At 48.4% G+C, this 25,597-nt stretch overlaps 1 protein-coding gene across 9 annotated transcripts in view; it reads right to left on the reverse strand.

The window, feature by feature from the left end:
- chn1 (chimerin 1) overlaps positions 1–25,367 on the reverse strand; it is a 393,699-nt gene extending 368,332 nt beyond the window's left edge. For 3 of the 9 annotated variants that reach the window (XM_072476496.1, XM_072476488.1, XM_072476470.1), the window contains exon 1: positions 24,892–25,025. Coding sequence is in view for 2 of the 9 variants with exons in the window: in XM_072476464.1 (XP_072332565.1) it covers positions 24,892–24,910 (19 nt within the window). In the remaining 7 variants the exon portion in view is untranslated. Of the gene's footprint in view, positions 1–21,001; positions 21,104–24,891; positions 25,030–25,227 lie in introns of those variants that run through there. The other 6 variants (XM_072476464.1, XM_072476432.1, XM_072476457.1 and 3 more) reach the window with 3 other exon arrangements.
- Positions 25,368–25,597: the final 230 nt, after the last annotated feature.

The following is a 25,597-nucleotide window of genomic DNA, read 5'->3' on the forward strand; positions in this document are numbered from 1 at the left end:
GTTGCCTCCAGATTTTCTAGGCTCCTTAATGCCACATCAGTCAAATGCGAACTTGATGTCAAGAGCAGTCACTCATTTCACATCTGCAGTTTAGCTCTTCAGTATCAGGAGACTTCTGGCAAAATTGGCAGACTAATCAAGCAACAGCTCAACAGTCAAATCGTACCTTTAAGCTAATGTTCCACACTCCTCCATCACCAGCCCTATTTTGCATCCATCACCTTAAGTGACAGTGCAGTCAGGAAGTAGTAGTCCTAGGGACCCACAATGCCCACTCCGGACCCCATTAAGTCTCACGGCATCCGATCAAACACGTATAAGAAAAATTCCCATTGTTTAGGTTTTGAAATGTAACCAGTCTGATTGATATGTCTAGCTTTCCATAGTCATGGGTCTATAACATGTGGTTGTCGATGGAGGCAGACGTATTTAGATCAGTTCAATAAAGACTCTCCCCGAGTAATGTCAAGTAAAGTCGCCATAGTCCCAGATGACCATCGGCTGCTGTCCCTTTTGAGGGGGAGAGCTGACTGGTGGCGATTAAAACGGAGGATCACGATATCTCAGGCGAGGGGCAAAGTTGAGAAGGCCTTCATGTACACTGAAGAAGACAGCTGGCCCTAGATATGAAATTTGTTGTGCAGAAGTGGATACAAATATATGTTTAAACCCTAGAAAAAGGAGCAGGGAAGACACTGAGAACCCAGGAAAACAAAGGTTCAAAATCTGCAAAAAGAAAGCTAAGGATAATGGGCAAAGACTTCAAGGAAATTACTAAATGAGGAAAAATGGCTGCAGTAAAGTTTCAAACCTATTTTCAGTCCAACTGAAAATGACAGTTGGCAAAACTGGCAGTTTTTCCACTTACAGTGGCAAAGCTATGGGATTGTAAAAGATTCAGTTAACAAGCCTGAACCGATAAGAGTAGCCACACTCTTAACACTGCTGGGGAGGGACAGCTACAAACTGTATATCACCCTAAATCTAACAGATGAGCAAAGAAAGAAAGATAACAGAGATTTTGAAAGCCTTGACTGCACATTTTGAAGCCCATGTTACATATGAAAGTTATGTATTCAACATGAGAGTTCATAGTGAAAACGAGACCGTGGAAAGGTACGTCATAGCCATAATGCAGCTAGCAGAAACATGTGAATTTGCACATGTTTAAAAGATCTGATTAAATATAGATTAGTCTTAATCATGAGAGAACACACAGAGAGAGCAAATCTACTGAAAGATGAGAAACTGACACTAAAGAACGAGAGAGATGTGTGTTGAAATGCAGAAATTGTGAAACATCAGCTAGAGCATTTGTTTGGCAGAGCAGACCATGAGGTACATAATGCTGAGAGACAGTGCAAGCTGAAAGAACATGGTAATCGCAGACAATGAGCAGGATTCAAATACTGCAGAGGACAGCACAGACCAGAAGAATTTTCCAGCATGAGGAAAGCAGTGTTTTAACTGAAAGAAGCAAAATAATTTTGCAGATAAGTGTTTGACCAGAAAAAAGCAAAACAGGCCTATAAGAATGGCCACTGGAAAGATATCTGCAGACGAGTCTGATGAAGAACTGTACATGATACAACAGGTTGGTTCAGTCAGATCCATAGGCGACAAATGGTTTGTGACTGTTTTACAATGCCAGATAGGCACAGATGCGTCATGCAACAAAATGACTTGCACAGATCTCTGTGAAGTGGCTCAACATGGCAATCTGACGATGAAAGTATGATTGAGGCTATAAGAATGCACAAGACTCACACGGAGAGGGAAAACTAGTCTGATATCCCAATGCAATGGCAAGAAGAACAATTCTGAGTTCCAAATCATAGATGGGACACAACGGTCACTCATCCCAGCTGGAGAAAGTCTAAAGATTGGGCTCATAACCCTGAACGTCGCAACAAAGAAAGAGCCACAAACAGCCACAGTGGGCAGAAAAAGACACAAAGAGAGGGAAACAAAAGACTCCAGAACAAAGGAGACAGAAGACCTCAGAAGAGGAAGCCAACATTCAAGTAAACTAAGATGGTTGCCGATCATGTCAGTGCAATGAAGTGCACAAGCCAAAGGTAAATGAAGCAGTTCTACAGGATGCTACACGTATCAGAGCTGAACTGGAAGATTTTCAGGACAAAATCCAAACTGAGTCTATACCTCTGAAAAGGAACAATAAACTGAAGTCTTCAATGAACCACTCTGTGCAAGATCTGGCCAAACAAATTTCAAGGATAACACAAAAGGTATACAGGTTGCATGTAGTTTCATAACCTTAATACACTCCCATTAAACAGCACTTTATGCAGCTCTCGTGCCACTTACACCGGAAGACAAAAGGCAATACTTGCATTTACAAAGCAATTTTTCTTCTGTTAGGGACATTTGTTCAGAACTTTATTCCAAAGCCTGCCTCGGTGGCAACTTTCATGACCTCTCTCGGACGATTTCCAAATCCTTCTTCTCTGTAACTTTCATGACCTCATTCAGTTGATTTCCAACGCCTTCTCCTCTGTCACTTTCAGAACAGCATTTTTTCTTTCTCTCTCACTCTAAGCTCCGCCCAGCCCCTCAAAGGTTCTCTGCTGGGGTTTCCAGGCTTGAACCCATCAGCGTTAACATGGCCACACTCCCATTTATACAAAAGAACAGACCCATGCTATTGATATGCAACTAACCTCACACTGACAGACAAAGAGGCCATCAGAGTCTGTAACGGGCCAATAGCTGGTCAGACAGGAGTGTTTCGAAGAACAATGGATCTGGGGCATTGGCTCCTCACTCCAACTGGATCCTCAACTTTCTGACCCACAGACCACAAGAATAAACAACAAAGCCTCCTCCACAATAGTCCTCAATACCAGGGCCCCACAAGGCTGCGCACTTAGCCGCCTACTATACTCCCTGTACACACACGATTGCGTGGCAAAATTTGGTTCCAACTCCATCTCCAAGTTTGCTGACGACATGACCACAATCGGCCGGATCTCGAATAAAAAGAGTCAGAATACAGGAGGGAGATAGAGAACCTAGTGGAGTGGTGCAATAACAACAATTTATCCCTCAATGCCAGCAAAACTAAAGTGCTGGTCATTGACTTCAGGAAGCAAAGTACTGTGCACACCCCTATCAGCATCAACGGGGCCGAGGTGGAGATGTTAACAGCTTCAAATTCCTAGGGGTACACATCACAAAAATCCACCCACGTCGACGCTACCACCAAGAAAGCACAACAGCACCTACACTTTCTAGGAAACTAAGGAAATTCAGCAAATCCACATTAACTCTTACCAACTTTTACAGATGCACCATGGAAAGCATCCTATCTGGCTGCATCACAGCCTGGTATGGCAACTGCTCGGCCCAAGACCGCAAGAAACTTCAGAGAGTCGTGAACACAGCTCAGCCGATCACATGAACGTGCCTCCCATCCATTGACTCCATCGACACCTCCCGCTGCCTGGGGAAAGCAGGCAGTATAATCAAAGACCCCTCCCACCCGGCTTACTCACTCTTCCAACTTCTTCCATCGGGAAGGAGATACAAAGTCTGAGAACACGCACAAACAGATTCAAAAACAGCTTCTTCCCCACTGTTACCAGACTCCTAAACAACCCTCTTATGGGCTGACCTGATTAATACTACACTCCTGTACGCTTCACCCGATGCAGGTGTCTATGTATTGACATTGTGGACCTTGTGTTGCCCTGTTACGTATTTTCCTTTTTAAATTTTCTTTTCATGCACTTAATGATCTGTTTGAGCTGCTCGCAGAAAAATACTTTTCACTGCACCTCAGTACACGTGACAATAAACAAATCAAATCCAATCCAATCCAATGCAGTGTATTCCCACCAACGAGTTTATGTCTGACTGGGACAATGTAACTCGGCCAAGTGTGAGCTTATCTTTCTGACTCTGTGCTAGCAATTTTTTCTCTCAGTCTGTTTAACCTCTAAATTGCCTGCTACATTGGGGTCTCATTTCCAGGCCCAATTTCCTAATATTTCCCTCGCATAACAGATCTGCATTGCACTGCCTGAATGTGGTGAATTCAGGTTCCATCGAAGCATTTAGAAGGAATTGAAAGGAACAATCTGCAGGAGAGAAGCCGAGGAGTGTCACTAGCTAAATAGCTCTTTATGAGTGCTAGATGGGCTGAATGGTCTCTTTCTGCGCTGTAACAATTCTGTCATTCTGTGGCTTGCGTCATAACTAACACAAAGGAGTGGCTGTGGTTGTTGGAGCCCAATCATCTCAGCCCCAAAAGGACACTGGAGGAATTCCACAGGGCAGTGTCCTAGCCCCAAACTCTGAAGCTGTTTCATCTATGGCTATCTCTTCATAAGATCAGGACTGGAAATAAGATCATAAGAAATAAGAGGAATAGGCCATTCAGCCCATCAGGTTTGCTCCACCATTCAATAAACTCATGACTGATCCAATGTGACCTTAACTTCACTTCCCTGCCTGCCCTCATAATTCTCAACTCCCTTGTAGATCAAAAGTCTGTCTAATTCAACCTTGAATATATTCAATGATTCAGCCTCTTTTGCTTGCCAAGAGAAATCCAAGCACTAAAGACCTTCAGAGAATAAATTCCTCCTCATCTGTCTTAAATGGAAAATCCCTTATTTTTATACTATGCCCTCTAGTTCGAGATTCCCCCACAAGGTGAAACATCTTTTCAACATGTACTCTGTCAGGTCCCCTAAGAATCTTGTATGGTCAATAAGATCATCTCTCATTCTTCTAAACTCCAATGGTGTAGGCCCTATCTGCTCTTCATAATAAGAAGTCTTACAACACCAGGTTAAAGTCCAACAGGTTTGTTTCAAATCACTAGCTTTCGGAGCACAGCTCCTTCCTCAAGTGAATGCAGAGGTAGGTTCCAGAAACATATATATATATATATATATATATATATATATAGACAAAGCCAAAGATGCAAGACGATACTTTGAATGTGAGTCTTTGCAGGTAATTAAGTATTTACGGATCCAGAGAGAGGGATCTCTCAGAGAGCATTTTATGTTTTCATTTCAGATTTCCAGTATCTGCAGTATGTTTTAATTTAACTGAAGAATTTTTTAAAATATTTTTATTCAAGGCATTTTCACATATATACACAAAGTATCAGAAGAACACATCAACTCAATAAACAACCACAAACCTCCTGCCCCCCTGACACCAACACCCCACTACACCATTTTAACCCCCTTACCCTCCCTCCCTCCTCCCCCCCACCACCCTTGCTGACCCATCAATCTTCCTCAAAGTAATCGATGAATGGTTTCCACCTCCAGTGAACCCCCCTACTGATCCTCGCAGAGCGAATTTGACCTTCTCCAGCCTCAGGAATTCTGCCAGGTCGCTCACCCACACCCCTGCTTTCAGAGGCTCCGAGGCCGCAACCCGAGCAAAAACAGTCTCCGAGCTATCAGGGAGGCAAAGGCCAAAATGTCAGCCACTCTAACCTCCTGGACTCCCGTGTCTTCCGACACCCCAAATATCGCCACCTCCGGACTCGGAACCACCCAACACCTCGGACATCACGTCCGAAAACCCCTGGCAGAACTCCCTCGGTCTTGGACATGCCCAAAACATGTGGATGTGATTTGGCCCCCCCCCACCTATCCTCGACTCCTGCAAAGAAAATACTCATCCTCGCCACCATCATATGAGCCCTATGCACCACTTTAAACTGGATGAGGCTTAACCTTGTACATGACGAGAACATGTTCTTACCCTCAGCAAGGCCTCTGCCCACATCCCAGCCCTCACCTCCCCTCCCAGCTCCTCCTCCCATTTGCGCTTAATATCCCCCACCTGGGCTACCTCCAACTCCATCAATTCCTTATAGATATCCGACACCTTCCCCTCCCCAATTTCGTACTTCGACAGCAACTTATCCTGCAACCCCGGAGGCACAGCCCAGGAAAGGAAGGCATCTCTCTCCTCACAAAACACAGGTACCTAAAGCCATTTGCCCTGGGCAACTCGTACACTTCCTCCAGCCTTGCAAATTTGCCCCTTATAAACAAGCCCCAAAGCAGTCAATCCCCGCCTGCCACCGCCTCCTGAACCCCATATCCAGCCTCAACGGCGCAAACCTATGGTGGTCAGAGATCGGCGCCCACACCGATGCGCCATGGAGCCCCAAATGCTGCCTACACTGCCCCCACACCCTGAAGGCCGACACCACCACTGGGCTCGCGGAGTACCTGATCGGCAAGAACGGTAAAGGTGCCAACAACAAAGTCCTCAGACTCGTTCCCCTACACAATGCCACCTCCACCCGCCCTGAAACTGACCCTTCCTCCGCAGCCCACTTATGCACCATCACAATATGAGTCACTGAATAATAATTTATCATATTCGGCAATGCCAACAACCCCCCCGTACCCCGCCTTCCAAAAAAGCCTGCCGCACCCACTGGTCTTTTCCGCCCACACAGACCCAGATATCAGCCCATTGTCTTCCCTACAGAGCGACCTGGGGACAAAGGTTGGGAGGTTCTGAAACACGAACAGAAACATAGGCAGCACCGCCATTTTCACTGCACGCACACGTTCAGCCAGCGCCAACACATCCTACCTCTTAAAATCTGCCTTCATCCCCTCCACCAATCAAGCCAAGTTCAGTCTATGCAGCTGGGCCCAACTCTGCACCGTCTGGATACCCAGATATCTGAAGCTCGGCCCCATCACCCTAAACGACAACTCCCCTAGTCTCCTTTCCTGCCCTTTGGCATTAATTGGGAGCACCTCACTCTTTCCCGCGTTCAACTTATATCCCGAAAACCGGCCGAATTCCCCCAAATTATCCATAATGCCCCCAATGCTGCCCACCGTGTACAAGATATATAATAACAGGTCGTCCGCATACAGCAAAACCCTATGTTCGGCACGCCCCCGCTCAATCCCTCTCCAATCCCTCGACACTCTAAACACCATTGCAAATGGCTCTATCACCACACCGAAAAGCAACGGAGAGAGTGGGCAGCCCTGCCTCGTCCCGCGGTGTATCCCCCCAACCTCACTCAGCTCGACCGCACGCTCGCCACCGGTGCCCAATGCAGCAGTCGGACCCAATCCACAATTCCCTGCCTGAACCGTCACAGCACCTCCACCAAATACGCCCACTCCACCCGATCAAATCCCTTCTCCGCGTTCATTGCTACCACCACCTCAACTTCCTTCAAAGGCATCATAATTACATTGAGGACTTCCGTTTGCGGCTATGCGAGCTAAGTCACACATTCGACTTTTTCGACATTTCCCTGTGTGGGAAGGAGTTTATAACAGCTCCCCATTAGTATATGGCTTCAACTAGGAGCGGGGCGACAAAAAAGGTGGTGGTGGACCTGAAGAAGGTGCGAGGGAAGAAGAACAAAATGGCGACGGGCGAAGACCAGGCAGCGTGGGTGCAGTGGGCGGAGGAGCAGCAGGATGGTATCCAGCGCTGCTTCAGAGAGATTAAAACGGGCCTGCTAGAGCCGATGAAGGCTTCTATTGATAAGCTGCTGGAGACACAGGCGGCCCAGGGGGTGCCGATCCGCGAGGCTCGACAAAAGATCTCTGACAATGAGGACGCGATCTTAGGCCTGGCGGTAAAGGTGAAGGCGCACGAGGCGCTCCACAAGAAATGGCAGGAGCGGTTCGAGGAGATGGAGAATCGGTCGAGGCGGAAGAATCTGCGGATTCTGGGCCTCCCGGAGGGGCCGGACGTGGGGCCCATGTGATCACCATGTTGAACTCGCTGATGGGAGCGGGGTCCTTCCAGGGGCCCCTTGAGCTGGAAGGGGCCCATAGAGTGCTGGCGAGGAGGCCCAAGGCCAACGAGCCTCTGCGGGCGGTGCTGGTGAGGTTCAATCGGTTCGTCGATGGCTTTTTCCCGCGCTGAAGACTGGAGGGGGCGGGGAAGCGAGGGTTGTTTCCCACGATTAGAACGGAAGGGGGAGGGGGAGAGCCTATGGATGGGGAACGGAAGAGGAGACTGTGCCATACAATGGGAGGAGTCGAAGGAGAGGCGGGAGTGGCTCAGCTGGGTCAAAAAGGAGAGGACCAGCAGGTGGGAGAACGCGGAGGTTCGAATATACCAGGACCGGAGTGCGGAGGTGGCGAAGAGGAGGGGAGTGTACAATCGAGCGAAGGCGGTGCTGCACAGGAAGGGGGTGAAGTTTGGCATGTTGCAGCTGGCGCGACTGTGGGTTACCTACAAGGACAGGCACCATTATTTTGAGTCTCCGGAGGAGGCGTGGGCCTTTGTTCAGGCCGAGAAGTTGGACACAGATTGAGGGTCGGGATGGGCGATTGGGGACTGCGGTTGATATGATATGTTTTTTTTTTTTTTCGGGGGGCGGGGGGGGGGGGTTCCTTTTCTCTGTGTTTTTCTCTTTCGGGTCGGTGAGGGTGAATGGGGCGGGTTGGGCAGTTTTGGTTGGGTTGGTCGGGGGGGAGGGGGGCTCTTGGAGGGGGGGTAGGTAAACGGAACAGGGGGGGTGGACGGTGGTGAGATGGGGCCCCGCGGGGAGGGGGAGGCCCGAGTCAGGGGTGAGGGGACCGGGCCTGTAAAAGGAGCTGCGTCAGAGGTGGCGAGGCCTGGTAGCTGGAAAGCGCGGGCTTTTTCCCACGCTGAAGACTGGAGGGGGTGGGGAAGCGAGGGTTGTTTCCTGCGCTTAGAACGGAAGGGGAAGGGGGAGAGCCTATGGATGGGGAACGGAAGAGGAGAGTGTGCCATACAATGGGAGGAGTCGAAGGAGAGGCGGGAGTGGCCGGGGTCAACAGGAGTCAGCTGACTTGCAGAAGTGCAATGGGGTGAGTAAATCAGCTAGGATGGGTCCTAGCCAGGGGGGGGGGGGTATCAAGTTGCTGCTGCTAAGGTCAAGGAGGAGCTGGAGCGAGTTGAGGGGGGGATGGGGGGGTCGAGACAGGGGTATGCTGCTGTGGGGAACGGGCCGGGTGTGGGGTGCGGGCGCGTGGCTGGCCGAGGAGGGGTCATGGCTAGTCGGCGGGGGAGGGGCGGGGCGGGTAGCCCCATGATCCAGCTGATAACCTGGAATGTAAGGGGACTGAATGGGCCAGTTAAGCGGGCCCGCGTGTTCGCGCACCTGAAGGGGCTCAAGGCGGATGTAGTTATGCTCCAGGAGACACACCTGAAGGTGGCAGACCAGGTAAGATTGAGGAAAGGGTGGGTAGGTCAGGGGTTTCACTTGGGGCTGGATGCCAAAAATCGAGGGGTGGCGATCTTGGTGGGAAAGGTGGTGTCATTCGAGGCGTCGAGCATTGTGGCAGATAATGGCGGTAGGTACATAATGGTAAGTGGTAAGTTGCAGGGAGAGAGGGTGGTACTGGTCAATGTGTATGCCCGGAACTGGGACGATGCGGGTTTTATGCAGTGTATGTTGGGTCGGATCCCAGACTTGGAAGTGGGGGGCCTGATAATGGGGGGAGACTTTAACACGGTGCTGGATCCGGCACTGGATCGCTCCAGGTCTAGGACGGGTAGGAAGCCAGCGGCGGCTAGAGTATTGAGGGGATTTATGGACCAAATGGGAGGGGTGGACCCTTGGAGATTTGCAAGGCCGGGGGCTAGGGAATTTTCATTCTTCTCACATGTCCATAAGGCTTATTCACGAATCGACTTTTTCATTTTGAGTAGGGCGCTGATAGCGAGAGTAGAGGATACTGAGTATTCGGCAATAGCCATTTCGGACCACGCCCCGCATTGGGTGGACTTGGAGATGGGGGAGGAGAGGGACCAGCGCCCGCTGTGGCTCTTGGAGGTGGGGCTGTTGGTGGACGAGGAGGTGAGCGAGCGGGTCCGAGGAAGTATAGAGAGTTACTTGGAGACCAACGACAACGGGTAGGTCCGAATGGGGATGGTATGGGAGGCACTGAAGGTGGTGGTGAGGGGACAGCTGATCTCCATAAGGGCCCACAAGGAGCGGAGGGAGCAGGGGGGAGAGGGAGAGGCTGGTGGCGGAGATGGTGAGGGTAGACAGGAGGTATGCGGAGGAGCCTGAGGAAGGATTGCTGAGGAAGAGGCATAGCCTCCAGGCCGAATTCGACCTGGTGATCACCAGGAAGGCAGAGGTGCAGTGGAGGAAGGCCCAGGGGGGGCGATCTACGAGTACGGGGAAAAGGCAAGCCAGATGCTGGCGCATCAGCTTCGGAAGCGGGGCGCAGCTAGGGAGATCGGGGGCGTTAAGGACAGGGGAGGGAGTGTGGTGTGGAGTGGGGTTGGCATCAATGGGGTCTTCAGGCACTTTTACGAGGAATTGCACCGATCCAAGCCCCCACGGGAGGATGGGCCGCTTCCTGGACCAATTGAGGTTTCCAAAGGTGGAAGAGGGACTGGTGGCGGGATTGGGGGCCCCGATTGGGCTGGAGGAGCTGATCAAAGGGATAGGAAGCATGCAGGCGGGGAAGGCACCGGGGCCGGACGGTTTCCCGGTCGAATTCTATAAAAAATATATGGACCTGTTGGACCCGCTGTTAGTCAAGACCTTTAATGAGGCAAGGGAGGGGGGGGCTTTGCCCCCGACGATGTCCCGGGCACTGATCTCTTTGATCCTGAAACGGGACAAGGATCCCCTGCAATGTGGGTCTTTCAGACCGATATCCTTGCTAAATGTAGATGCCAAGGTGCTGGCGAAGGTCTTAGCCACGAGGATTGAGGATTGTGTACCGCAGATCATCCATGAAGACCAGACGGGGTTTGTGAAGGGGAGACAGTTGAACGCGAATGTGCGGAGGCTTTTGAACGTTATCATGATGCCGGCGAGGGAGGGGGAGGCGGAGATAGTGGTGGCGATAGACGCTGAGAAAGCCTTCTATAGGGTAGAGTGGGGGTACCTGTGGGAGGTGCTGAAGAGGTTTGGGTTTGGGGAGGGGTTTGTCAGATGGGTTAGGCTGTTGTATGAGGTCCCGATGGCGAGTGTGGCCACAAACAGGAGGAGGTCAGAGTACTTTCGGTTGCACCGAGGGACGAGACAGGGGTGTCCCTTGTCCCCCCTGCTCTTCGCACTGGCGATTGAACCCCTGGCTATGGCACTGAGGGAGTCAATGAACTGGAGGGGGTTGGTGCGGGGTGGGGAGGAGCATAGGGTGTCGCTTTATGCGGACGACCTGCTGCTGTATGTGGCGGACCCGGTGGGAGGAATGCCGGAGGTAATGAGGATTCTTCGGGAATTCGGGGACTTTTCGGGGTACAAGCTCAATATGGGGAAAGGCGAGCTGTTCGTAGTTCATCCAGGGCACCTGGAGAGGGGGATTGGCGAGATCCCACTAAAAAGGGCGGAGAGGAACTTCAGGTATTTGGGGGTCCAGGTGGCCAGGAGCTGGGGGGCCCTGCTTAGGCTTAATTTTACAAGGCTGGTGGAGCAAATGGAGGAGGAGTTCAAGAGGTGGGACACGCTGCTGCTGTCCTTGGCGGGTAGGGCGCAGTCAATTAAAATGACGGTGCTCCCAAGGTTTTTGTTCCTGTTCCAGTGCCTCCCAGTGTTTATCCCGAAGGCTTTTTTCAGGCGGGTTAACAGGAGTATAATGGGGTTTGTGTGGGCGCGAGGGACTCCGAGGGTGAGAAGGGAGTTCCTGGAGCGGAGTAGAGATAGGGGGGGACTGGCACTGCCCAACCTCTGTGGGTACTACTGGGCTGCCAATGCGACGATGGTGCGCAAGGGGTGATGGAGGGGGCTGCATGGAGAAGGCTGGAGATGGCATCTTGTGTGGGTACGAGTCTGGGGGCGCTGGCAACGGCGCCGCTGCCGCTCCCTCCAAGGAGGTATACCATGAGTCCGGTGGTGGTGGCTGCCCTCAAAATTTGGGGGCAGTGGAGGCGGCAAATGGGGAAAGTGGGGGCCTCGGCATGGACCCCAATACGGTGGAACCACCGGTTCGTCCCAGGAAGAACGGGTGGAGGATTTTCGGGGTGGCACAGGGCAGGGATACGAAAGTTGGGGGACCTGTTTGTGCACGGGAAGTTCGCGAGCCTGGGTGAGCTGGAGAAGTACGGGCTCCCCCCGGGGAACACCTTCAGGTACTTACAGGCAAGGGCGTTTGCCAGGCGGCAGGTGGTGGAATTCCCACGGCTACTGCCACACACAGTACAGGACAGGGTGCTCTCGGGGGTGTGGGTGGGAGTGGGGAAGATCTCGGAAACTTACCAGGTGATGCAGGAGGAGGAGGCCTCGGTGGTGGAGGTAAAAGGTGTGGGAGGAGGAGTTGGGAGAGGAAATTGAGGAAGGGACGTGGGCAGATGCCCTGGGGAGGGTGAACTCTTCCTCATCGTGCGCAAGGCTCAGCCTCATACAGTTTAAGGTGCTGAACAGGGCACACATGACCGGGACAAGGATGAGCCCGTTTTTTGGGGGTGAGGACAGATATGGTAGGTGCTCAGGGAGCCCAGCAAATCACACCCATATGTTCTGGGCATGCCCAGCGCTGGAGGAATTTTGGAAGGGCGTAGCGAGGACGGTGTCGAGGGTGGTAGGATCCAGGGTCAAACCGGGCTGGGGGCTCGCAATAGAACATAGAAAATACAGCACAGAACAGGCCCTTCGGCCCACGATGTTGTGCCGAACCTTTGTCCTAGATTAATCATAGATTATCATTGAATTTACAGTGCAGAAGGAGGCCATTCGGCCCCCCGAGTCTGCACCAGCTCTTGGAAAGAGCACCCTACCCAAACTCAACACCTCCACCCAACACCAAGGGCAATTTGGACATTAAGGGCAATTTATCATTGGCCAATTCACCTAACCCGCACATCTTTGGACTGTGGGAGGAAACCGGAGCACCCGGAGGAAGCCCACGCAGACACGGGGAGGACGTGCAGACTCCGCACAATGACCCAAGCCGGAATCGAACCTGGGACCATGGATCTGTGAAGCAATTGTGCTATCCACAATGCTACCGTGCTGCCCTTAAGAACAAATAAATCTACACTATATCATTTTCCCGTAATCCATGTACCTATCCAACAGCTGCTTGAAGGTCCCTAATGTTTCCGACTCAACTACTTCCACAGGCAGTGCATTCCATGCCCCCACTACTCTCTGGGTAAAGAACCTACCTCTGATATCCCTCCTATATCTTCCACCTTTCACCTTAAATTTATGTCCCCTTGTAATGGTGTGTTCCACCTGGGGAAAAAGTCTCTGACTGTCTACTCTATCTATTCCCCTGATCATCTTATAAACCTCTATCAAGTCGCCCCTCATCCTTCTCCGCTCTAATGAGAAAAGGCCTAGCACCCTCAACCTTTCCTCGTAAGACCTACTCTCCATTCCAGGCAACATCCTGGTAAATCTTCTTTGCACCTTTTCCAGAACTTCCACATCCTTCCTAAAATGAGGCGACCAGAACTGTACACAGTACTCCAAATGTGGCCTTACCAAAGTTTTGTACAGCTGCATCATCACCTCACGGCTCTTAAATTCAATCCCTCTGTTAATGAACGCGAGCACACCATAGGCCTTCTTCACAGCTCTATCCACTTGAGTGGCAACTTTCAAAGATGTATGAACATAGACCCCAAGGTCTCTCTGCTCCTCCACATTGCCAAGAACTCTACTGTTAACCCTGTATTCCGCATTCATATTTGTCCTTCCAAAATGGACAACCTCACACTTTTCAGGGTTAAACTCCATCTGCCACTTCTCAGCCCAGCTCTGCATCCTATCTATGTCTCTTTGCAGCCGACAACAGCCCTCCTTACTATCCACAACTCCACCAATCTTCGTATCGTCTGCAAATTTACTGACCCACCCTTCAACTCCCTCATCCAAGTCATTAATGAAAATCACAAACAGCAGAGGACCCAGAACTGATCCCTGCGGTACACCACTGGTAACTGGGATCCAGGCTGAATATTTGCCATCCACCACCACTCTCTGACTTCTATCGGTTAGCCAGTTCGTTATCCAACTGGCCAAATTTCCCACTATCCCATGCCTCCTTACTTTGTGCAGAAGCCTACCATGGGGAACTTTATCAAATGCCTTACTAAAATCCATGTACACTACATCCACTGCTTTACCTTCATCCACATGCTTGGTCACCTCCTCAAAGAATTCAATAAGATTTGTAAGGCAAGACCTACCCCTCACAAATCCGTGCTGACTATCCCTAATCAAGCAGTGTCTTTCCAGATGCTCAGAAATCCTATCCTTCAGTACCCTTTCCATTACTTTGCCTACCACTGAAGTAAGACTAACTGGCCTGTAATTCCCAGGGTTATCCCTAGTTCCTTTTTTTGAACAGGGGCACGACATTCGCCACTCTCCAATCCCCTGGTACCACCCCTGTTGACAGTGAGGACGAAAAGATAATTGGGGTGGCAGAGGAGCCGGGAATGCAGGAGGCGAAAGAGGCCGGTATTCTGGCCTTTGTGTCCCTGGTAGACCGGCGAAGGATTCTTCTTCAGTGGAAGGATGCAAGGCCCCCAAGTGTGGAATCCTGGATCAACGATATGGCGGGGTTCATTAAATTGGAGAGTGAAATTCGCCTTGAGAGGGTTGTTACATGGGTTCTTTAGGCGGTGGCAACCGTTCTTAGACATCCTGGCAGAACGGTAGACACTGGCCAATGGCAGCAGTAACTCCGGGGGGGGTTTACTTTATTATCATTTTTGTTATTTACACTGAAGGGTCTGAGGGGGTGTATATACCTGTTGTGTTAAGTTGGGGTGTTAATGTTAATTTATTATTTATGTGGCGGGGGGGGGGGGTGAAAAGAGGGGTATGGGGGGTTGCTTTTCTAGATTGTGTTTTGTACTTAACCCTGTTGGGTTCTTTTTTTTCTCATTTTGTTATTGATATTTTATGAAAACCTTTTAATAAAAATTATTATTTTAAAAATAAAAATAATTACATTGAGTAGCCTCTGCACATTTTCAGATAACTGCCTTCCCTTCACAAAACCAGTCTGATCCTCGCCTCTCACTCACGGCACAGTCCTCAATCCCCGAGGCAAGCACCTTCTCAAATAACTTGGCAATTACATTGAATAACGATATCTGGCGATACGACCAACACTGGATCCTTATCCTTCTTTAAAATCAGGGAGATGGAAGCCAGCGACAATATAGGGAGAGTCTCCCTCTCCCTCGCTTCATTATACACCCTCACCAGCAATGGCCCCAGATCCGCCCCAAACATTTTATAAAACTCTACCGGGAACCCGTCCAGCCCCAGGGCTTACCTGCTTGCATCGCCTCCATACCATCAATCACCTCCCTCAGCCCAATTGGAGCCCCAGGCCCTGTATCAGCCCCGACTCCACCTTGGGGAAACTCCCAACATATCCAGGAACCACAGCATTCTCTCCTCCCCGGTCGGGGGCTCTGACTCGTACAGCTTCCTATAAAACACCTCAAATACACCTCAGCCCCTCCAGGTCCATCACCACCTTACTCTCATCATCCCTCAATCTACCAATCTCTCTCTCTACTGCTTGATGTTTCCTCAACTGGTGGGCCTACGTCCTGCTCACCTTCTCCCCATACTCATACACTTGCCCCTCTGGCCCTCCGCAACTGTCCCACCGCCTTTCCTGTAGAGACGAGCCCATACTCCATCTGGAGCCTCTGCCTTTCCTTCAACAACCCTGCCTCTGGATACCTCCTGTCCTCTCATCCACCACCCTGGTCCTCTCCTCCCGTTTCACCTTCTCTCTGTGTACCCAAATCAAAATAAATTCCCTTCTAACTACAGCCTTGAGGTGCCACCCACAACATGGCGGCTGTGACCTCCCCCGTGTCGTTCAACTCCACATAGCCCCAGATGGCAGCCCGCGCCCGCTCACACACCTCATCTGCCAGCAACCCGAACGTGACCGTTTAACCAGTCCCCTCATGTTTCAAATGACCAGCCTGGGCGGCGGGAGGGGGGGGTCTTTTTGAGTCAGCCCCCAGCCTGCATCACGCGCCCCTCCAAGCCTGCCGTCAGATGTCCACCGTCATCGATTCCTCCCCAACTGCGCCACACTAACCACACCCTTGTCAGCAACCCTCCCCGTCCCCATTCCCAAACAAAAAAACCAACCCCCATAACTTCCTCCTGGCAACCGCCACTTCACTCCTGTTAACTAGCCTGCCCTGTTAACTAGGAATTTAACCACCTACCCACCTTAACATTCAATGGCCTTACCATCGTTGAATCCCCCACCATCAACTGGGGCTCAGCACTGACCAGAAACTTAACTAGACAAGCCACATAAATACTATGGCTGCAAGAGGTCAGAGAGTGAACATTCTGGGACAAGTGACTTATCAAAACTCTTCCATCATCCACAAGATACAAGTCAAGAAGGTGATGAAATACTCTCCACTTGTCCAAATGTGTGCAGCTCCAAAAACAGTCAAGAAAGCTGACATTATCCCAGATGAAGCAACCTGCTTCATTGGCACCCCACCCACCATGTTAAAAATTCACTCCCCTCACCACTGATGCACAATGGCTGCCATGTGTAGCATCTAGAAGATGCACAGCGGCAGCATTGCACCAAGGTTATTTTAATCACACCCTTGAAACCTCGAAGAACAAGGGCAACAGGTGCATGGGAACACCATCAACTGTAAGTTTCCCTATTACTTGGTCAAAATCCTGGAACTCCGTCTCTTAACATAATTCATAGTGTGTTTTGCACTAATGTGCTGGTCTCCCACATCACGGAGAATAGGGGTGTTCATGGAACATTATCCTCCTATTAGTCATTTAATGTTCCAATTGTGGCAGTCCTCCAAAGGGCAGCAGAAGTTCAAGAAGGTAGTTCACCACTTTGAAATAGGGATGGGCAATAAACGTTGGCCTTGTTAGCAATGTCCACATCCCAAGAGTAAATGGGAAAAAAAATTGTTGTTTATTTAGGATGGTGAATTTGTTGCAACACATTAAGGACCCATTGATGATTGAGAGGAACAATGAATTATGATTCTGCCTTGCCGAGTTATTGAAATGACATTTTTCACAAGTGGATACTGGCAGGAGCCAGATCACTTCAAACAGATTTGAGATATGTATTTGGAAAGAAGGTGGTGGGGGGAAATAATGATTTGCCATCATGCAGATTTGGATATGTATTTGGATAGAAGGTGGGGAGGAAATAATGATTTGCATTCATGCAGACTAGCAGCCAATGTGCACGCCACAAGATTCCACAAATATTATAAAATTCATTTACGTGATGTGGGCGTTGTTGGTTAGGCCACCAATTATTGCCCATCCCTAGTTGCCTTTCATAAGGTGGTGATGAGTTGTCTTCTTTAAACGCTGCAGTCCTTCGGGTGTAGGTACACCCACTGTGCTGTTAGGAAGGGAGTTTCAGGATGTCATCCAAGCGACAGTGAAGGAGCAGAAATATATTTCCAAGTCAGGATGGCAAGTGACTTGGAGGAGAACCTGCAGGTGGTGGGGTTCCCAGGTATCTGCTGCTCTTGTCCTTTAAGATGGTAGTGGTCGTGTGTTTGGAAGGTGCTGTCTAAGGAACCTTGGTGAGTTACTGCAGTGCATCCTGTAGATGGTACACATGGCCTCCTCTGTTCGGGGTGGTGGAGGGTTTGAATGTCTGTGGAAGGGGGAACAATCAAACGGGCTGCTTTGTCCTGGATGGTGTTGAGCTTGAGTGTTGTTGGAGCTGCACTCATCCAGGCAAATGGAGAGCAATGTTATCATGGCCAGATAATCTATTTTAGTGTTTATTGTGAAATATTGGCCAGGAGAGCATGGATAACACCATGGAGCCTTGATTTAACTTTTTATCTGAAAGACTTCTGACGTGCATACTTCAATACTGCACTGGAGCGTTAGCCAAAATACATAAGTTGCCATAATTTTTCAATCTTCTTTCGGTATAGGGTGGCATCAGAAGACTGGAGGATTGAAAATGTTACAGCCTTGTTCGGAAAAAAGGAGTACAAGGACAAAGCCAGCAACAATAGGGCAGTTAGTTTAACCTTAGTGGTAGGGAGGCTTTTGGAAACAAATCATTCAGGACAAAGTTAACAGTCGTTTGCTTGGTACGCGGTACTATTTAAAAATCTGAAGATGACACAAAACTTGTAAGTATTGTGAACCGTGAGAAGCATAGTGTTAAACTTCAAGAGGACATAGACTGGTGGAATGGACAGACAAGTGGCAAATGAAATTTAAGGCAAAGAAAATGCAGTGATTCATTTCAAAAGGAAGAACGAGAAGTAGCAAAATAAAATTAAGGGTGCAATTCCAAAGGGAGTGCAGAAGCAGACGGGTCGGGGTATATACGCACAAATCATTGAAAGAGGCAGGGCAGAACAAAGTAGTTAATAAATCCTAAAGGATCCTGGGATTTATAAACAGGGCCATAAAAGCAAGCAAGTTATGATCAACCTGTATAAAACACTGATTCAGCCTCATCTAAAGTAATGTGTCCATTCTGGTAACTACACTTTAGGAAAAAGGTTGCTGCATAAGATAAAGGTGCATGGCGTTAAGGGTAAAGTAGTAGCATGGATAGAGAATTGGTTAATTAATCGAAAGCAAAGAGTGGGGATTAATGGGTGTTTCTCTGGTTGGCAATCAGTAGCTAGTGGTGTCCCTCAGGGATTAGTATTGGGCCCACAATTGTTCGCAATTTATATAGATGATTTGGAGTTGGGGACCAAGTGTAATGTGTCCAAGTTTGCAGACGACACGAAGATTAGTGGTAAAGCAAAAAGTGCAGAGGATACTGGAAGTCTGCAGATAGTTTAAGTGAATGGGCTAGGGTCTGGCAGATTGAATACAATGTTGACAAATGTGAGGTTATCCATTTTGGTAGGAACAAAAGGGATTATTATCTAAATGATAAAATATTAAAACATGCTGCTGTGCAGAGGGACCTGGGTGTCCTAGTGCATGAGTCGCAAAAAGTTGGTTTACAAAATGAGTTTTGTCCTTCATTGCTAGAAGGATGGGGTTTAAGACAAGGGAGGTTATACTGCAAATGTATAAGTTGTTAGTGAGGCCAAACCTGGAGTAGTGTGTTCAGTTTTGGTCTCCTTACCTGAGAAAGGATGTACTGGTGCTCGAGGTTGTGCAGAGGAGTTTCACTAGGTTAATCCCAGAGTTGAGGGGGTTGGATCACGAGGAGAGGTTGAGTAGACTGGGACTGTACTCGTTGGAATTTAGAAGGATGCGGGTGGGGGTGGGGGGGGGGGGGGGGGGGGGGGGAAGAGATCTTATAGAAACATATAAAATAGACAGGATAGATGCGGGGATGTTGTTTCCACTGGTGCGTGAAAGCAGAACTAGGGGCATAGCCTCAAAACAAGGGGAAGTAGATTCAGGACTGAGCTCAGGAGGAACTTCTTCACCCAAAGGGTTGTTAATCTATGAAATTCCCTGCCCAGTGAAGCAGTTGAGGCGCCTTCGTTGAATGTTTTCAAGATAAAGATACATAGTTTTTTGAAGAATAAAGGAATAAAGGTGTTCGGGCGGGCAAGTGGAGCCGAGGCCACAAAAGGTCAGCCATGATCTCATTGAATGGCGGAGCAGGCTCGAAAGGCCAGATGGCCTACCCCTGCTCCTAGTTCTTATGTTCTTAAAAATGTGATGGCATTAGAAAGAGTGCAGAAAAGATTCATGAGAATGATTCCAGGGATGAGGAACTTTAGTTGCATGGATAGATTGGAGAAACTGGGGCTCTTCTCCTTGGAGGAGATTTGATAAAGTTGTTCAAACTCATGGACAGAGCTGTTGGTGGGAGAGGTTTCCATTGGCAAAGGATCAACAAAAAGAGAACACCAATTTTAAGGTGATTGACGAAAGAAGCAGTGGTGACATGAGGGAAAACATTTTTCTTACACAGCAAGTGGTTAGAATCTGGAATGCACTGCCTGGAAGTGTGTTGGGGGCAGATTCAATCAAGGCCTTCAAGAGGATTAGATTATTATTTGAAGAGAAAGAGCGGCACAGTAGCACAGTGGTTAGCACTGTTGCTTCACAGCGCCAGGGTCCCAGGTTCGATTCCCGGCTTGAATCACTGGCTGTGCGGAGTCTGCACGTTCTCCCTGTAGCTGCGTGGGTTTCTTCCGGGTGGATTGCATTTGTTTATTGTCATGTTTACCGAGGTACAGTGAAAAGTATTTTTCTGCGAGCAGCTCAACAGATCATTAAGTACATGGGAAGAAAAGAAAATACATAATAGGGCAACACAACATATACAATGTAACTACATAAGCACTGGCATTGGATGAAGCATACAGGGTGCAGTGTTAATGAGGCCAGTCCATAAGAGGGTCGTTTAGGAGTCTGGTGACAGTGGGGAAGAAGCTGTTTCCACTGGTGCGTGAAAGCAGAACTAGGGGCATAGCTTGTTCTCAGACTTCTGTATCTCCTGCACGATGGAAGAAGTTGGAAGAGTGAGTAAGCCAGGTGGGAGGGATCTTTGATTATGCTGCCCGCTTTCCCCAGGCAGCGGGAGGTGTAGATGGAGTCAATGGATGGGAGGCAGGTTCGTGTGATGGACTGGGCGGTGTTCACGACTCTCTGAAATTTCTTGCAGTCCTGGGTCGAACAGTTGCCATACCAGGCTGTGATGCAGCCAGATAGGATGCTCCGGTTTCTTCCCACAAGTCCTGAAAGACGTGCTGGTTAGGTAAATTGGACATTCTGAATTCTCCCTCCGTGTACCTGAACAGGTGCCAGAAGTGACAACTAGGGGCTTTTCACAGTAACTTCATTGCAGTGTTAATGTAAGACTACTTGTGACAATAAAGACTATTAAAAGAAAATTGCATGGGTACAAGGAAAGAATGGGGGAATGGGGCTGGATGAGAGCCACCAAGGACGCAATGGACCAAATGGCCCCTTTCTGCGCAGGAATCATTCTATGATTTCATAAATGAGACTTGAACCTACATCCTTCTGACTCAGAGACAGCAATGTTACCAACTAATCCAATGTTTTTCAACCTTTTTTGCCGGGGACCCACTTTTACCAACCAGCCATCCTTCACGACCCACCATTATTGCTTACCTTTAATGTGGCAAGTGAGCCTGCTATATCCTCACGATCTCACTTGTTTTGTCATTCAAAATTACATTTCTGCAAGGACTTCAGCTGGTGATTTAAGTTCCACTGCATTTGTTGAAAAAAATCAGAAGATTTGTCCTCAAACTCGTCATGCTCATCTTCAAATGCCTCCGAAGTTTTAAACTTTTATTTGCCAGTACTTCCCTGCATATAAAATACATGAGCTTTGCATCCTGATTTGCAGTGGCACAATTAATAAACCATATCTCAAGAAATCATCTATATACTGCTTTGTTCCTGATTTCAGATTCTTCTTAATGGATTGTTCACCAGAGGCCCTGGAGCTCACACCAGGACATGCAGGCAGCTGCAAAATGGAGGAATCTCTCATGCCCAGAGCACCCGTCAGTGTCCAGGGCGCGTGGCCTGCTCTCTGCCGCCACTTCTCGAGAGAAGGCTCCATGATTTTTAAGAAGAACCTGCTCCTGGGTTAGCCGCTGATGTCAGGAGGCAGCCTGCCTCGTTGGGCTCCGGGCCTGCGCACTGTTGAGGGGGCAAGCATGCACGGGACAACCAAAATTCCGAAAGTCAATTGCGGCCAGAATTTTTAAAAGGCAGTTGCGGCCATTTGGCACTTCTTCCCGCGATTGGTAATGCCGTGACCGATGGCCCCGCAACCCTCCCAACATCTGCCCACAGGTCGTGACCCTGAGTTTGAAAATGACTGAACTAATCCAGTTGACAATATGAAAAGGTATATGGGAATGGGCAAGCAATTTGTTTATTCTTTTCACAGTACATGGGCATCACTGGGTAAGCCAGCGTTTTTAGAACCACTATTGCCACCCGTTTTTAACAATATCATTACCACTCCCTTTGTCTGGTGTTCATTACATCTTTGCAAAATCTCTTCTGAGCTCCCATCTGTCCCCGACGTTGCATTTTGCTCCAACTGTTCCACACCAATTCTTCAACAGTACTAAACCCATCACATTTCTACCCGTCACAGCTCTGATGAGTCATACGGACTAGAAACATTAACTGTCCACAGATGCTGCCAGATTTGCTGAGCTATTCCAGCATTTTTACTACCCATTCCCAATTGTTCTCAAGAGGTGATGGTGAACCACTGCAGTCCATGTGGAGTTAGTCGGGGAGTTCCAGGATTTTGACCCATTAACAGTGAAGGAACAGCAATATAGTTCCAAGTCAGGATGATGTGTGGCTAGGAGGAAGACGTCGAGGTGTTGGTGTTCCCGTGTACCTGCTGTCCTTGTCCTTTCAGGTGGTAGTGGTCCCGGGTTTGGAAGGTGATAGTGAAGATTATGTTGCGGTGCATCTTGTAAATGGTATGCACTCCTACTACTAAGTGTCAGTGATGGAGGGAGTGGATGTTGAAGGTGATGGATGCGTAACCAATTAAGCAGGTTGATTTGTCCTCGGCTTGTCAAGCTTCATGAATGTTGTTGGAGCTGTACTCATCCAGGTGAGTGGAGAGCATTGCATCACACTCATAACTTAGTAGATGGTTGGTTGTCCGGAGGGGAGTTACTCTTCGCACAATTCCCAGCCTCTGGCCTGTCTTGTAGCCACAGTATTTATATGACGTATCTAGTTGTTTGTGATCAATGGTAACTCCCAGGATGTCGATAATGAAGGATTCAGCAATGGCAATGCCACTGAATGTCAAGGAGAGATGGTTAGATTCTCGCTTGTTGAAGATAGTCATTGCCTGGCCCTTGTGTGAGGTAAATGTTACCTGATACTCATCAGCCCAAGTCTGAATGTTGTCCAGGTCTTGCTACAAATCGTCACATACTGCTTCAGTATCTGAGGAATCGTGACTGGCACTGAACATTATGCAATCATCAGCAAATATCCTCACTTCTGACCTGCTGATGGAAAGAAGATAAGGTTAAAGTCCAACAGGTTTGTTTCAAATCACTAGCTTTCGGAGCACTGCTCCTTTCTCAGGAGCAGTGCTCCGTAAGCTAGTGATTTGAAACAAACCTGTTGGACTTTAACCTGGCGTTGTAAGACTTCTTACTGTGCTCACCCCAGTCCAACGCCGGCATCTCAACATGATGGAAAGAAGGTCATTGATGAAACTGCTGAAAATAGTTGGGCCTAGGACACAACCCTGAGAAACTCTCACAGCAATGTCCAGGGTCTGTGGAGATTGACCTCCAACAACCATAACTATCCTCCATTGTGCTAGATAGGACTCCTACCAGTGAACAATTTTCCCCCGGATTCTCATTTGATTTCAGTTTTACTGGGGCTCTTTGATGCCACACTCAGTCAAATGCTGTCTTGATGTCAAGGCAGTCACTCTCACCCGACTTCCTGAGTTCAGCTCAAGCTTGGACCAAGGTTATACTGAACTCAGGAGCTGAATGACCCTGGCAAAATCCAAACTGGGCATCAATGCGCAGATATTGTTGAATAAACGCACTTGATGGCACGGTCAACAACACTTTGCTAGAGAGTAGTAGACTGGTGGGGCAGTAATTAGTTGGAATGGATTTGTCCTGCTGTTTATAGACAGGGCATACCTGGGCAATTTTCCACATTGCCGGATAGGTGCCAGCGCTGTAACTGTACTGGAATAGCATAGATAAGGCGTAACTCCAGCTGAAGATCCATCATTGGTGCAGATAAAATGGGCCAATTTGTATTCTTCTACTGTTGTCATTTTTATAATTTCATGTACTAAAAATCAGAACGCACAGTGGAGGGTGGCTTGGTAGCACAGTGGTTAGCACTGTAACTTCACAGCTCCAGGGACACGGGTTCGATTCCCAACTTGGGCTACGGTCTGTGCGGAGTCTGCACATTCTCCCCATGTCTGCATGGGTTTCAGCCAGGTGCTCCAGTTTCCTCCCACAAGTCCCGAAAGACGTGCTTGTTAGGTGAATTGGACATTTGAATTCTCCCTCTGAGTACCCAAACAAGCGCCAGAGTGTGGCAACTAGGGCTTTTCACAGTAACTTCATTGCAGTGTTAATGTAAGCCTACTTGTGACATTAATAAAGATTATTATACCTTGCTTTGGAATTGATACCGTTGTGTGCTGCATACTCTGTGCTTGAATATTTCCGAGTTCACCACTGAATTGATATTAAATGCAAGTTCTAGCAATCTGCATATAGAGGGCCACACCAGCATTTAGTTTCATGCTAATCTTACAAGCAGAAACAGCATTGGTCACAGGGTGCCTCAACAACCTGTTGATGGGTTCTTAATCATTTTTGTTCTAGGGTTTCTTTTGTTATTGATCAGATAATGATTTATACATCTAATCCCTCTAAACTCTTCCCCCCAATCAAATTTGCCACGTTTTTAATTTGTGGAAAACAAAGTACTCAGATGACCATTTGAAACATAATTGCTTGCACTAGTACCAGCAATATTGATATAAAACAATTTCAGTTTTACTATGACCAGTAAAACCAATATCCTTTCAAAGCTCAGGTTATCTCTTTTTATGTAGATTGAAAAGAAATGGTGATTTCAATCACTTAAACTAATCCAGTTCAGGGTGAATGTAGATAACTATTAAAGTACTATTTACTAAAAAAAACGTTTAAGAAATAGGTCTTGATAAATAAAACAATTTTTCATTGCAAAACAAACTTGTCGCTTAACTCTCCATAATAAAATTTACTAACGTGCCATCTTTCGGAGCATACGCCCTTGAATTAAGCCTTTGCATGCAGCAACAAACACAATGACCACCAGACTCCAGTCCACAGTCAGCCCTCGCAATTCCCATTTAATCATATAAAAAATAAAATAACTATTCCGCAGTGCAGCTGCAACGCATTCCGCTTCTAGAAGAATGAACAGAAATATCAGACGGTTTTGTATTCAAGTTTGTCAGTGCAACTTACCAAACACAGTTAGAGCCATTATTTCTAGAAATCCGGTCCTTTCCTTTCGGGGCTGTTTATTGCCCACTCACTGATTCACACCCACCAATGCCAGGCGCCAGCCTCATCCACGCTTCAAGGGCACTTTCAATCCGTTCTCTGTGAGCATTTAAAAAAAGATCAAAAATTGCATACTTGAGACGACATCTCCTAATTTACTAAGTAGCTAAAAAAAATACATTTTATTCTGATTATAAAGACCAAACAACCCATATGAATAAAATGGGGAAAGTTGTTTTATCCAACCCCATTTTAAAAATTGCTTCAAAAAGCAAATATTACAAGTAAACTGTGTACCATGTACTCCAGAGGGAATTAACCCTGCAAAATTACAAATCCTAGTCTACATCACACTGCATCCTCCAAGACGCCATTTTGCCTCAACACATGACCACCTCCCCCCCCCCGGGCTGGGGCAGGCCGTCAATGCGGTAACCATGGTAACCCGTCTCCGCTGCTACCCTCCAGGGAGCCGAGCTCAGCGTTCACCAGTGTCTATTCCAGCTCGCGCGTCGACAGCAGCATCGCTGCCCTGGAGAGGACATCAAGTGGTATTCCCGGGACATGATGAGGGACGTAGTTGCATCCCTTTCCGCAAAGCCTTATATTTCAGGACTGGAGGTGTATGTTTTTCTAATGTTGTATTGGCACGGAGAGACAGACCCCT

This window comes from Scyliorhinus torazame, chromosome 2 (genome assembly GCF_047496885.1).
Source record: "Scyliorhinus torazame isolate Kashiwa2021f chromosome 2, sScyTor2.1, whole genome shotgun sequence".
In the NCBI taxonomy this organism is placed as follows: Eukaryota; Metazoa; Chordata; class Chondrichthyes; order Carcharhiniformes; family Scyliorhinidae; genus Scyliorhinus; species Scyliorhinus torazame.